A 14,114-nucleotide genomic window follows, 5' to 3' on the forward strand; every position below is an offset into this window, starting at 1 on the left:
CTTCCTGACCACAGCAGTCTTCCATCGCTCTATCCCAAGGACAGCCTGCCCCGACCCCCTACCGGATCCTCTCTTACTCCGAACACACTAGCAGGGTCGCCCGACCCGTACTCAAAAAGGTCCCCACACGGTCCCCACTCCGGAAGTCCCGGCTCGCAGTGGGGCGCCCCTCTGACGCTGCGGCGGCTCCCCTTCTCTCCGCGGTGCCCCCGCCCCGCCCCTCTCAATGCGGCGCTGCCGGTCGGCCCGGGGCCGCGGGGGAGGAGGTGCAGAGGGCGGGGCCCGCCTCCCCACCCCCACTGCCTAGGGGCTGGACCGGGGCCGCGGCCGCTATAAAAGGGCCGGCGTCCCGGTGCTGCCGCAGTGCCTCCCGCCCCGTCCCGGCCCCGCACCTGCTCCGGCCACGATGAGCTTCGGCGGCGCGGACGCGCTGCTGGGCGCCCCGTTCGCGTCGCTGCACGGGGGCGGCAGCCTGCACTATGCGCTGTCCCGCAAGGGCAGCACGCGCTCGGCGACCGGCTCCTCCAGCGGCTTCCACTCATGGGCTCGGACCTCCGTGAGCTCCGTGTCCGCCTCACCCGGCCGCTTCCGCGGCGCCGGCGCCGCCTCGAGCACTGACTCGCTCGACACGCTGAGCAACGGGCCGGAGGGCTGCGTGGTGGCCGCGGCGGCTGCGCGCAGCGAGAAGGAGCAGCTGCAGGCGCTGAACGACCGCTTCGCCGGCTACATCGACAAGGTGCGGCAGCTCGAGGCGCACAACCGCAGCCTGGAGGGCGAGGCGGCGGCGCTGCGGCAGCAGCAGGCCGGCCGCGCCGCCATGGGCGAGCTGTACGAGCGCGAGGCGCGCGAGATGCGCGGCGCCGTGCTGCGCCTGGGCGCGGCGCGCGGCCAGCTGCGCCTGGAGCGGGAGCACCTGCTGGAGGACATCGCGCACGTGCGCCAGCGCCTGGACGACGAGGCCCGGCAGCGCGAGGAGGCCGAGGCGGCGGCCCGCGCGCTCTCCCGCTTTGCGCAGGAGGCCGAGGCGGCGCGGGCCGAGCTGCAGAAGAAGGCGCAGGCGCTGCAGGAGGAGTGCGGCTACCTGCGGCGCCACCACCAGGAGGAGGTGGGCGAGCTGCTCGGCCAGATCCAGGGCTGCGGCGCCGCGCAGGCGCAGGCGCAGGCCGAGGCGCGCGACGCCCTCAAGTGCGACGTGACGTCGGCTCTGCGCGAGATCCGCGCGCAGCTCGAAGGCCACGCGGTGCAGAGCACGCTGCAGTCCGAGGAGTGGTTCCGAGGTGCGCATGCGCGCGGTGGGGTTGGGTGGGGGCGGCGGCGGCGGGGGCGCCCCCTGCTGACCCAGCAGCGAGCGGCGGGGCGGAGGGGCTGCAGGCTCTCGGAGCCCTCTGCTCTGCACCTGAGCTTAGGCAGCCCCTCCCTCTGGGGTCCGTCTCTGCAACCCCAAAGCCGCGCGGGCTCTGGTCCGCGAGCACTGGGGGCCCTTTGCCCTGGGAAGCGGCGCTGCCCTCGCCTCTGTCCTGCACCCTGCCAGGTCCCCCTGGGCTACCCCTACCCGCTAATCTGCAGGGTGGGATGAAAGGGGTGGGGCAGTTTTTACAGGCTTTCTTCTCCCCGGGGAACCTTGCCACAGCACTTGCTGCCCTCGGCTGGTGGCCTGGGGGCTCGTGGGTCTCCTCTGTCTCCTCCAGGGACGCTGGGAGCCCCTCCAGCGCGTCCTCCTCCCCCAAGTTCAGCGCAGCCCTGAGTCAGCACCGAAGCTGTGCCCAGCAGCTGCAGGGTGACCTTGAGCGACACTCGCCCTCTCTGCTTTCCGTTTCTTTTTGGGTTGAAGGAACCCAACTGGGCTTCTTGGGGATGGAGTGGGGTCCTGTAAAACCGCATTGTTCTGCGGAGGGAGGGCAGGCTAGGCAGTTCTCAGATGCACCTGTGGCCCATGGTAGATGAGACTCCTCGCCCCCCGGACGGTGTCGAGGGCTTGGCCGTCCGTAGCAGGGAGCCCCAGTGCGCCCGGATTGGGATGAACGCCTCTTCCTGTGCCCTTTGCATCTCCGCAGCAGCAGAACCGTGCCCTCCCGGTCTCTGCGGCAAGGCCGCTCCCCGAGCAAACCTCTTTGCCCTCTTGGGTTTGCCCTTCACACAGGCAGGCCGTCCCAGGACTCCTGGCCCACCCAGCTGCCTTCCCTCCTTCCTCATCACCAGCAAGACTCGGGCCCTGAACGCCCCTGTCCGGGCATTCAGGAGGTGTAGGCCAGTCTCCAGACTCCTCCTGCCCATCCCCACCCCCAGCCCAGCGTCGTCTGGGAAGCAGGAGCCAGGGTGTGGCCACCATGGGCTCAGGGGGCTGCTGTGCCGTCTGGTGGAGGACAGGACGGCAGGCTGGCCCAGGAGCCTTGGGCTCTGCAGTGACCTTGGGCTCTGCAGAAACCTGCAAGGAAGGGACCCTGGCTACGTGCTGACCTCGCTGCTCAGGGTTTTTATTTATTTATTATTTATTTGGAAGTCAGACTTAGAGAGGGCAAGCTCCCATCTGCTGCCCACTCCCCAAATGGCTGTAACTGCCAGGGCTGGGCTGAGCCAAAGCCAGGAGCCAGAAGCTTCATCTGCGTCTCCCATGTGAGTGGCAGGGGCCCAAGCACCCAGACTATCCTCTCCTCCCTTCCCAGGCCGTTAGCAGGGAGCTGGATAGTAAGTGGAGCAGTCGAGACTTGAACCAGCACCTATAGGGGATGCCGGTATTGCAGGCAGTGGCTGTCCCCTGCTCACGACAACGCCAGCTCCAGCCCTCCCACTTCTAAAGGCCACAGGCTCATTAACTGCTTCAGCCACAGTGTCCAACCTTGAGCTCAGATTTCGGGCCCCTGGGCCAGGTCTCATCTAGGAACACCTAGCACCGTCAGCCTCTTGCTGGGCAGCTGGACCAAGCATTAGGACCAGAGCTGGGGGTTCCTCTGCCCCTGGGGGATTATGGATCCCATGCTGGAAGGAGGAGGAAGAGTCTGACCCTTGAAACCAGAGAGACACTAGATTTGCAACCCTGCTCTGTTTCTCACCAGCCTCGGGCAGCAGTCATTTGCTTGTCTCGAAGGATAGGTTGAATTAAGTACCCAGCATGCTCTCTGGCACCCAGTAAGTCTTCAAGCCTTGTGTGTCACCGTCTCAGTCGGGGCACTGGGACTCCAGTCCAGGCCTGTCTGACTGTGCTGTGCCCCCTTCTGCCCCAGTGAGGCTGGACCGACTGTCGGAGGCAGCCAAGGTCAACACAGACGCCATGCGCACCGCGCAGGAGGAGATAACGGAGTACCGGCGTCAGCTGCAGGTCAGGACCACAGAGCTAGAGGCTCTGAAAAGCACCAAGGAGTCGCTGGAGAGGCAGCGCTCCGAGCTGGAGGACCGTCACCAGGCCGACATTGCCTCCTACCAGGTGAGCAGGCCGCTCTCTCAGCTGGTTGGGTGACCCTGAGCAAGTCACTGCCCCTCTCTGAGCGGAGCCTCTGTGAAGCTGAATTTGGCCAGCAAAGTTTAAGGGAGCGTGAACATGCTGTGGTCTCAGTGGGGCACTGGGTGAACACGACCTGTGGGGCACCTGGGGGAGACCTGGGCAGCTTGCTCCTATGAAAGACAAATGGTACAAAAAATATATGGTGATTAGAGAAAAACTAGGAAATAGAGGGGGAAAGAAAAAAGAGGAGGAGAAAATACAAACCAGAGTGGCCCCAGGGAGCCTGGCATGAGGGGAGGAGTTCAGGTCCTGTGTGACGTGCACCTGTGTGTTGTTACCAAGCTCTGACTGGTGGGCACTGGGGAAGTCCTGTGTGTTGGTGTTGGGGGTGGGGGGAGCCACAGCAGACAGGCCAAGCTCCCACTGAGCATTTGCTAAGCTTACAAGATCTGTTAAAAGTTCACTCATTTTCCCACTGACCAGACTGGCACTAACCGCAGTGGACGTCTGGTGTGTTTCACTCCAGACCTTTCCCCAGGCTGGGATGGTAACACGCAGAGGGGCTTTTGCTGCACATTTTCCAGGCCCACCAGTGAGGGACCCCATGGCTTTGAGCAGGGGAGAGGTTGGCCCCAGTGAGCCTGGGTGCACAGAGCTTCTTGGGGTTTGCATCGCTGGTCCTGGCTTCCCTGGCGCTGAGGGCCAGGCGCCGGCTGGCCTGTGACGTTGTGACTTCTTTTCCCCCCCACCCCCAGGAAGCCATTCAGCAGCTGGACAATGAGCTGAGGAACACCAAGTGGGAGATGGCAGCCCAGCTCCGGGAATACCAAGACCTGCTCAACGTCAAGATGGCCCTGGACATCGAGATTGCCGCTTACAGGTGAGGGGGCCGGGGGCTCCCAGGGCACGCAGGGAGAGAGAGCCCTTGCGTTCTACGGAGGAGCTAAACTGGGGTTTTTCAGGCCCCCATTCAGGCAGCCTATCTTAGAGAGGAGTCACTTTTTATTATTATTATTATTATTATTATTATTATTATTATTTGACAGGCAGAGTGGATAGTGAGAGAGAGACAGAGAGAAAGGTCTTCCTTTTTGCCGTTGGTTCACCCTCCAATGGCCGCTGCGGCCGGCGCATCGCGCTGATCCAAAGGCAGGAGCCAGGTGCTTCTCCTGGTCTCCCATGAGGGTGCAGGGCCCAAGCACTTGGGCCATCCTCCACTGCCTTCCCGGGCCATAGCAGAAAGCTGGCCTGGAAGAGGGGCAACCAAGATAGAATCCGGCGCCCCGACCGGGACTAGAACCCGGTGTGCCGGCGCCGCAAGGCGGAGGATTAGCCTGTTAAGCCACGGCGCCGGCCAGAGAGAAGTCACTTTTTAAAAAAAAATTGTGGTCAGGTACAAATAACATAAAATTGACATTACCGTTTTAAGTGATTCGGCGGCACGGGGTGCATTCAGGATGTTGTGCAGCTGTCTCTGCCATCCATCCCCGGAACTGTGTCCATGATCCCAGACCCCACCTCCGCTAACGGTACCCCTCCCTTCTCCCTTTCCCTCAGCCCTGGTGGCCTTCTCGCAGACAAAAAGTCTGGAGTGACTTAGCGGCATGCTGACAGGGACTTAGCAGGTTAAAGTTCCCCCCCTCCCTTCTCCAGCGAGCCAGAAGGCTGCTTTTGGAGGTCTCCTCACTCCCCGGACATTTGTGATCTGGGGAAGCAAGAGACGTGGGGATCACAGGCCCCCACCGCGGGCTGCTGGGGATGCCGAGCTGACCCAGGCGATGCAGGGACTCCGGGGCCATCCCAGAGCCCTCAGTTCGTGAGAGCTCTGAGGAAGCCAGTCCCCAAGACCGAGTCGATCCAGCTAAGCAGGGCTGACCCCACGAGGACCTGTCCCTCTTGCTGACTGCGGCTGTAGGCTTCCCTGCTTGGCTCTGGTCTGTAATCCGGCCACCCCAGTCACTGGTGTCAGGTAGAAGCTTGGGAGAAAGGCGGACGAGGGCCCTGCCCCAGACCTGTGCATTGAGAGCCCCAGGTGATTCGTATGCCACTCAGCTCGGGCAGCACTGGTCCGTGGGGTGACCCTACATGGGCTTCAGTCCCTCTTATTCATTATTTCACTGAAATAATCCCTGAGGTAGGGCCTCTGCGAGCAAACTGAGCCTGAAAGAGTTTAAGGGGCTTGGCCAAGGTCACTCATGTAACAAGTAGCAAAGCCAAGAGAAGAAGGTGCTGCCAACATCCTATTCCTAAAACACAAAGAATGACAACAGAAGGTCACAGGAGGATCTTGAAATTCAAGTGAAAAGATTCTAGGATCTCTTAAAAAAAAAAAAAAAAGATTTCTGTATTTGGTAAGGCAGAGTTACAGAGAGGACGAGATCGTCCATCTGGTAGTTCATTCCCCAAATGGCCAGGGCTGGGCCAGGCTGAGGCCAGGAGGCTAGAGCTCCACCGGGGTCCTCCACATGGGTGCAGGGCCCAAGCACTGGGGCCATCTTCTGCTTTGCCAGGCCTATCAGCAGGGAGCTAGATTGGAAGTGGAGTAGCCAGGACTTGAACTGATTGATGCCCATATGGGATGCCAGTGTTGCAGGCAGTGGATTAACCCGCTGTGCTACAATGCTGGCTGGCCCCCTCTAGGATCTCTTAAACTCAAATTTATAAATGCAGAATTACTTGCTTAGGATCCAGCTATCTCTTGAATAACATTTAGTTGAAGGACAATAAATGTTAATTTCTGTGGGCCTTTTGTTTTTAAGATTTATTTATTTATTTACCTGAGAGGCAGAGTTACAGTGAGAGAGAGAGAACAGTCTTCCATCCACTGGTTCACTCCCCAAATGGCTGCAATGGTCAGAGCAAGGCCAACTGAAGCCAGGAACCTGGAGCTTCTTCTAGGTCTCCCATGTGAGTACAAGGGCCCAAGCACTTGGGCCTTCCTAGGCCATAGGTAGAGAGCTGGATCAGAAGTGGAGCAGCTGGGACACCAACCGGTGCCTACATGGGATGCTGGAGCTGCAGGAGGAGGTTTAGCCTACTATGCCACAGAACTGGCCCCTGTGGGCTGTTTTTCCTGGAGAAGGAGGAATGTTTTATTTGAGAAGTTGCAGATTTGCTGTATTAAACAGGAGCAGCCTCACTGGGGTATGGTTCTGGGTGGTTCCTGGGATGGTTTGCTAAGTGACACTCTCCATTCTCAGAGTGCCCACTGTTCAGTCACATTCCTCCCGTCACCGAGCTTCAGGGTCATCCAGACCCCAAGCTAGGGAAACTGCCTGACTTAACAGTGATGTGTCCCATTTTTCATTCTGCAGAAAACTCCTGGAAGGCGAAGAGTGTCGCATTGGCTTTGGCCCCATTCCTTTCTCCCTTCCAGAAGGACTCCCCCAAATCCCTTCCACATCCACTCACATAAAGGTCAAAAGCGAAGAGAAGGTCAAGACGGTAGAAAAGTCAGAGAAGGAGACGGTGATAGTGGAGGAGCAGATGGAGGAGATCCAGGTCACCGAAGAAGTGACTGAGGAGGAAGAGAAAGAGGCCAAAGAGGAAGAAGGGGGAGAGGAGGAAGAAGCCAAGTCTCCCACAGAAGGAGGGGCTGCATCCCCGGAAGAGGAGGCCAAGTCCCCAGCCGAGGCCAAGTCCCCAGTGAAGGAAGAGGCCAAGTCTCCAGCCGAGGCCAAGTCCCCAGTGAAGGAAGAGGCCAAATCCCCAGCCGAGGCCAAGTCCCCCGAGAAGGCCAAGTCCCCAGTGAAGGAAGAGGCCAAGTCTCCAGCTGAGGCCAAGTCCCCCGAGAAGGCCAAGTCCCCAGTGAAGGAGGAGGCCAAGTCCCCATTGAAGGAGGAGGCCAAGTCCCCCGAGAAGGCCAAGTCCCCAGTGAAGGAAGAGGCCAAGTCCCCTGAGAAGGCCAAGTCCCCATTGAAGGAGGAGGCCAAGTCCCCTGAGAAGGCCAAGTCCCCAGTGAAGGAGGAGGCCAAGTCCCCCGAGAAGGCCAAGTCCCCAGTGAAGGAAGAGGCTAAGTCTCCAGCTGAGGCCAAGTCCCCCGAGAAGGCCAAGTCCCCAGTGAAGGAAGAGGCCAAGTCTCCAGCTGAGGCCAAGTCCCCCGAGAAGGCCAAGTCTCCGGTGAAGGAGGAGGCCAAGTCCCCCGAGAAGGCCAAGTCCCCAGTGAAGGAGGAGGCCAAGTCCCCCGAGAAGGCCAAGTCCCCAGTGAAGGAGGAGGCCAAGTCCCCCGAGAAGGCCAAGTCCCCAGTGAAGGAGGAGGCCAAGTCCCCCGAGAAGGCCAAGTCCCCAGTGAAGGAGGAGGCCAAGTCCCCCGAGAAGGCCAAGTCCCCAGTGAAGGAGGAGGCCAAGTCCCCCGAGAAGGCCAAGTCCCCAGTGAAGGAGGAGGCCAAGTCCCCCGAGAAGGCCAAGTCCCCAGTGAAGGAGGAGGCCAAGTCCCCCGAGAAGGCCAAGTCCCCAGTGAAGGAGGAGGCCAAGTCCCCCGAGAAGGCCAAGTCCCCAATGAAGGAGGAGGCCAAGTCTCCAGCTGAGGCCAAGTCCCCTGAGAAGGCCAAGTCCCCAGTGAAGGAGGAGGCCAAGTCCCCCGAGAAGGCCAAGTCCCCAGTGAAGGAGGAGGCCAAGTCCCCCGAGAAGGCCAAGTCCCCAGTGAAGGAGGAGGCCAAGTCCCCCGAGAAGGCCAAGTCCCCAGTGAAGGAGGAGGCCAAGTCTCCAGCTGAGGCCAAGTCCCCCGAGAAGGCCAAGTCTCCGGTGAAGGAGGAGGCCAAGTCCCCCGAGAAGGCCAAGTCCCCAGTGAAGGAGGAGGCCAAGTCCCCCGAGAAGGCCAAGTCTCCGGTGAAGGAGGAGGCCAAGTCCCCCGAGAAGGCCAAGTCCCCAGTGAAGGAGGAGGCCAAGTCCCCCGAGAAGGCCAAGTCCCCAGTGAAGGAGGAGGCCAAGTCCTCAGAGAAGGAGACCCCCAAGAAGGAGGAGGTTAAAGTCAAAGAGCCCCCAAAGAAGGTGGAGGAGACAGCCCCCACCCCACCGAAAGTGGAGAAGGACAGCAAGAAAGACGAGGCTGAAGATAAGAAAACAGCAGCTCCTGCCAAGGTGGAGGGGAAGGAGGAGGCTAAACCCAAAGAGAAGACAGAGGTGGCCAAGAAGGAGCCGGAGGATGCCAAGGCCAAAGAACCCAGCAAACCCACGGAGAAGGAGCCCGAGAAGCCAAAGAAGGAAGAGACACCTGCAGCACCCGTGAAGCAGGATGCCAAGGAGGAGGCCAAGAAGCCCGAGGAGAAACCCAAGACGGAGGCCAAGGCCAAGGAGGATGACAAGGCCCTCTCAAAAGAGCCCAGCAAACCCAAGACGGAGAAGGCGGAGAAATCCTCCAGCACGGACCAGAAAGATAGCAGGCCTCCGGAGAAAGCCACAGAAGACAAGGCCGCCAAGGGGGAGAAATAGAGCGGGAAGAAGGGAAGTCCCAGAGCAGCCAAAGACTCGGGGGGAGGGTGGTCCTGGAACTCAAGGGCCGGTGTAAGGAATTTTCCTTCCCTCCCTCCCTTTTCTTTATGTAAGAAGAAACTCTGCTTAGACGACGGGCCCTCCTTTGCCAAACAGGAATTTCTGTTAGCAACATGTTAGCGAGAGGGCGCCGACACCCACACCCCAACCCTCCCTAGGCGATGGACAATTATGTTATGATAGCTTATGTAGCCGAATGTGATGTACGCCGAATGCCACACGTAAACACTTGACGACACAAACTGCCCCACCTCCTTTCCAAATAAGTGCATTTATTTCCTGTATGTACAACTGACTGATGACCGCAATGACGAATGAGCAGTTAGACATGCATTACGCTTGAGATGTCTTAACCTATTCCCGAATGCCTTCTGTTTTCCTAACGAGTGGTCAAGCCCTCCCCCCAAGCTCTCCGTCCTGGAAGAGCTGGAGCAGGTGGGGCTGGGCTGTGGCCACCGAACCAAGCCAGGGCGCACTTTCCACTGGAGTTCACTTTCAATTGCTTCTGTGCAATAAAACCAAGTGCTTATAACATGGAAGTGCCGCTGCCATCTTTCATTCTCTTCCCTTGAGGGGACTGGGGGCTGGGATGGAGAGGGCTCTAGACGTTGCACCTAAGATGGCGAGGGACTAAGTGACCTTCAGAGTGTGCTTGTGGGTCTGGGACCAGATGCATGGCCTCTCTGGTGGTGCTGTTTCCTGGACCCAAACCGTGTACCAGACAAAATGGCAGGTGCTTTAGTGTTAGGATCTGCGGACGGGTGGCCAGGGTGTGGCTTCTAGGTGGGGGGGTCCATGGACTGCCTTCATCATCACCAATCACCTGGCGGCCTTAGAAACCTGCACACTGCTTGGCCCCACCCTGGGCCACTGAATCACAATCTGAGGTTGGCTTGCCCAGCTCTGCGCAGATGGTGGCACACACTGAGGTCTGGGAAGAGGCGTGGTCCGGGATTCTGCAGAGTCTGTTGATGGGGTCCTGCCTGTGTCCACTTCTGTAAGGAGGGAGGGGCCGTCATCCGCTAACTCACCTGTGCTGAAGACTTGACTGGGAACAGTCTGGTTGCTCGGTTGACCCGCAGTGTGCGTCACTGAAGTTGACTGTGAAAGCTGGGGTCGTCGTGTAGGTTTCCATGGGGTCTTTGCTGTGAGACCCTTCTGCAGATTCCAACCTGAACACTGTCACAATACCTTGTTCTGTTTGCTTAGCACCTCTCAGGGGAACTGCTCCTCCCCCCGCCCCCAGGAGGTGGTTCTCAGGGAGCCCTATTTCCCTGTACCTCTGGTTCAGTGGTGATTGGTCCAAGAACAGCCACGTGACACCAGCTTAACCAATGAGAGCCCTCTCCTGGGATTTTAAACTTGGGACCAGAGTAGCTGGCCGTCCTCTGGCTGTGGAAGGCAGGACGTGGGTAGCCATGTTTTCAGCTGACCCTGGGTTTGGTGTATGGCCAGAGATGGGACACCTCAAGAGCCATGGGAGATTTCAGGTCTCTTCATCCTTTCTTGCCCATTCCTGCGGCAGGCAATCCCCCTCTTTGCCAAAGCTCCTTGGGATTACGGTGCTGTCCTTCCCAACCAGAGTTCTGAATAGAAAAGCAACTGAGGGGCCGGCGTTGTGGCATAGCAGGCAAAGCTGCCACCTGTGGTACCGGCATCCCACATGGGTGTTGGTTCGAGAACCGGCTGCTCCACTTCCGATCCAGCTCTCTGCTCTGGTCCGGGAAAGCAGTAGAAGATGGTCCAGGTCCTTGGGCCCCTGCACCCATGTGGGAAACCCGGAAGAAGCTCTTGGCTCCTGGCTTCGGATCAGTGCAGCTCCGGCCATTGCAGCCATCTGGGGAGTGGACCAGCAGATGGAAGACCTCTCCTTCTCTATATAACTCTGAATTTTGAATAAATAAATCTTAAAAAAAAAAAAAAAGCAAGTGAAAGGGCTGGTGACCGTGCTACAGGCCAAGTGGTGCTGTCCTGGGGAGTGGGCAAGTGCCTCCCCAAAGTTCTGCCACGTCAACTCCTCAGGATAGGATCGGGTATCAGACCGCCCCTTCAGGGTCCTGCTGTCTCAGCAGTTACCACATGTGGACATGTGTAGCTCTCTGCTGACCTCATGCCCAGCCCCTCCAATCAGAACTTGCCAGTGTTTCTGCCCACCAACTCCCTCCTACCTAATTCATAAAGCTCCCGGCCAGACAGGCGGTCAGGAGGCAGGCTGGGGTCACTTCTGCCCTTGACAGGCAATGGCAGTCTTCCTCCTATCAGACGGACACCGCAGACTCCGATGGCGAGCACCAAGCAGTGGGGCTACCTTGTTCTGTAACTGGTCCACATCTCACCTTTGGCAAACGTTTCCCCTCTGTCACAAGGTCTGAATTTTTTAAACTTTTATTTGTATTTATTTGAAAGGCAAAGTGACAGGCAGACAGATACAAAAAGAGTGGGATCTTGAATCTGCTGGTTCCCTCCCCAGATGCCCAGAACAGCTGAGGCTGGGCTGTGGGGAAATTAGTTTCATGATGGTGCCCAAAGGAAGTAAGGTGGGCGGAATCCAAAGTTGTTTACCACTAAAACTAATTGGCTGTGCAACATCAGGGGAGGTAACAAAACTAGTAACAAGTGTATAGACATAGGGCTAGTCCTATAGAAATCCCCCCGGAAAATGACCGTTTAAGTGATTGGTTGGTCCTTAGCCCTGCCCCAATGACTCTGCAGTTTTGTGCTATAAAAGGTTCTGTTTCGCATGAAGTAAATGAGTCCTTGCTAGACTTGGCTCCCTGCTGTGTCTGATTGTCTCCGGGATCGGGAGGCTGGGGAACGGGCGGGTGAGCGGCGCACTTACCTTTCCTCGGACCCAGTCCATCCTTGTACGGGTGGACTAAGACCCAGCACTGGGCCAACGCCCAGAACCATGAGCTCAGTCCAGGTCTCCCGCGGAGGCAGGGCCAGAGCTGAGCCGTCATCTGCTGGCCCCTCGGGGTGTACACCAGCAGGAAGCTGGATCAGAGCCATGGCAGGACTGACCCAGGCGCGTCCCAGTCAGTGGCTTAAGCCACTGTACTACCACATCTGCCTCTGAAAAGATGTTTTAAATTAGTTTATTTGGAGACTCAGAGACACAGACAGAGCTCCCCAAATGCCTGCAATGGCCAGCGCCAGGTCAAGGCTGGGAGCTGGGAACTCAGTCCAGATCGCCCACGTGGAGAGCCATCGCCCAGTGTCTCACAGGGTACATTTCAGCAGGAAGCTGGAATCGGGAAGTGGATCTGGGAGTTAAGCCCAGGCACTCAATGTGGGACACAGGGGCTGGTGCTGTGGCGCAGCGGGTTAACGTCCTGGCCTGAGGAGCTGGCATCCCACATGGGGATCGACTTCCGATCCAGCTCTTTGCTATGGCCTGAGAAAGCAGTAGAAGATGGCCCAAGTCCTTGGGCCTCTGCACTGGTGTGGGAAACCTGGAAGAAGCTCCTGGCTCCTGGCTTCGGATTGGTGCAGCTCCGGCTGTTGTGGCCAACTGGGGAGTGAACCATCAGATGGAAGACCTCTCTCTCTCTCTCTGTAACTCTGACTTTTGAATAAATAAATAAATCTTAAAAAAAAAAAAATGTGGAATGCAAGCATCCCAAGCACTGGCTTAACTACCAGCCCAAATGCCCACCCCAGTCTGAATTTTTAAAAGAGTGCCAAGAGGGTTTAGGGTGGTCACATTTAAACAAACACGTCTTTAAATGCTATTGGCGGCCGGCGCCGTGGCTTAACAGGCTAATCCTCTGCCTTGTGGCGCCAGCACACTGGGTTCTAGTCCCGGTTGGGGAGCTGGATTCTATCCCGGTTGCCCCCTTCCAGGCCAGCTCTCTGCTGTGGCCAGGGAGTGCAGTGGAGGATGACCCAAGTGCTTGGGCCCTGCACCCGCATGGGAGACCAGGAGAAGCACCTGGCTCCTGGCTTCGGATCAGCACGGTGCACTGGCCATGGCGGCCATTGGAGGGTGAACCAACGGCAAGGGAGGACCTTTCTCTCTGTCTCTCTCTCTCACTATCCACTCTGTCAAAAATAAATAAATAAATAAAAAATAAATGCCATTGGCTCTTCATCCAAATTACCAAACACACATAAGGACTCCAGGGAAATATAAGCAGTAATTTTCCGAGCATCTATGCCTGGAGAAATGAACTCTGCCTTGAGAAATCGGACAGACCCTCCCTCCACCCAATACACACACAGGTCCCAGCTACGGTATCTGAGTATCAAGCTGTGATCTGGGACTCAGGAAATCCCCGTGTATCTTATCTGAAAAAAAGTTACAGCTGATGGTTATACCACCTTACTTATTATAAATAAGTACCTTTTTAAGATACCCACATTTTTATAAGAATTCTCTTCCATCCACAGGAGTGTTTTCCAGGGTAGGTATTCTGATGATTCTGTCTCTCCCGCTCTCATTCTGACTTATGTTAAAAAAAAAAAATACTACACTTTGGCTAAGCATTTTAAGCATTTAGAGAAAATACATAAATATTCTAAAAGGAGAGATAGAGATCTTCCATCTACTGGTTCACTCCTCAAATGCCCACAATGGCTGGGGCTGGGCCTGGCTGAAGCCAGGAGCCAGGAGCTTCATCTGGGTCTCTCACATGGGTGGCAGGAACCCAAGCACTTGAGCCCGCACCTGCTGCCTCCCAGGTGTGCATTATCAAGCTGGACTCAGGAGCAGAGCCGGGACTCAAATCCAGACATCTGATAGGGAAACGAGGTTTCCCAGGCATTGTCTTAACCACTATGCTGAACTCCTGCACCCCAACCCTGGCTAAGCATTTAGCTCAGTCACATGAGCACTCTGGAACCTGCATGGCTCAGAACAGAGGACCTTGGACAAGGACCCACACCACAGCCTGGATTAAAAGTTGGGGCTAGCCGGCGCCGCGGCTCACTAGGCTAATCCTCCGCCTTGCAGCGCCGGCACACCGGGTTCTAGTCCCGGTTGCCCCTCTTCCAGGCCAGCTCTCTGCTGTGGCCAAGGAGTACAGTGGAGGATGGCCCAAGTACTTGGGCCCTGCACCTGCATGGGAGACCAGGATAAGCACCTGGCTCCTGCCATTGGATCAGCGCGGTGCGCCGGCCGCAGCGCGCCTACCGCGGCGGCCATTGGAGGGTGAACCAACAGCAAAAAGGAAGACCTTTTTCTCTG

The 14,114-nt window shown here is 57.7% G+C and overlaps 1 protein-coding gene across 1 annotated transcript; it reads left to right on the forward strand.

Moving 5' to 3' along the window:
* Nucleotides 1-406: 406 nt before the first annotated feature.
* NEFH (neurofilament heavy chain) lies at nucleotides 407-9,460 on the forward strand. The gene is made up of 4 exons (XM_062182281.1): nucleotides 407-1,277; nucleotides 3,222-3,421; nucleotides 4,195-4,319; nucleotides 6,754-9,460. Exons 1-4 carry the CDS (start codon nucleotides 407-409, stop codon nucleotides 8,867-8,869), a joined length of 3,312 nt encoding a protein of 1,103 aa, XP_062038265.1. The 3' UTR covers nucleotides 8,870-9,460.
* The last annotated feature ends 4,654 nt before the right edge of the window (nucleotides 9,461-14,114 follow it).

The sequence above is a fragment of the Lepus europaeus genome, chromosome 23, assembly GCF_033115175.1.
Source record: "Lepus europaeus isolate LE1 chromosome 23, mLepTim1.pri, whole genome shotgun sequence".
Taxonomy (NCBI): Eukaryota; Metazoa; Chordata; class Mammalia; order Lagomorpha; family Leporidae; genus Lepus; species Lepus europaeus.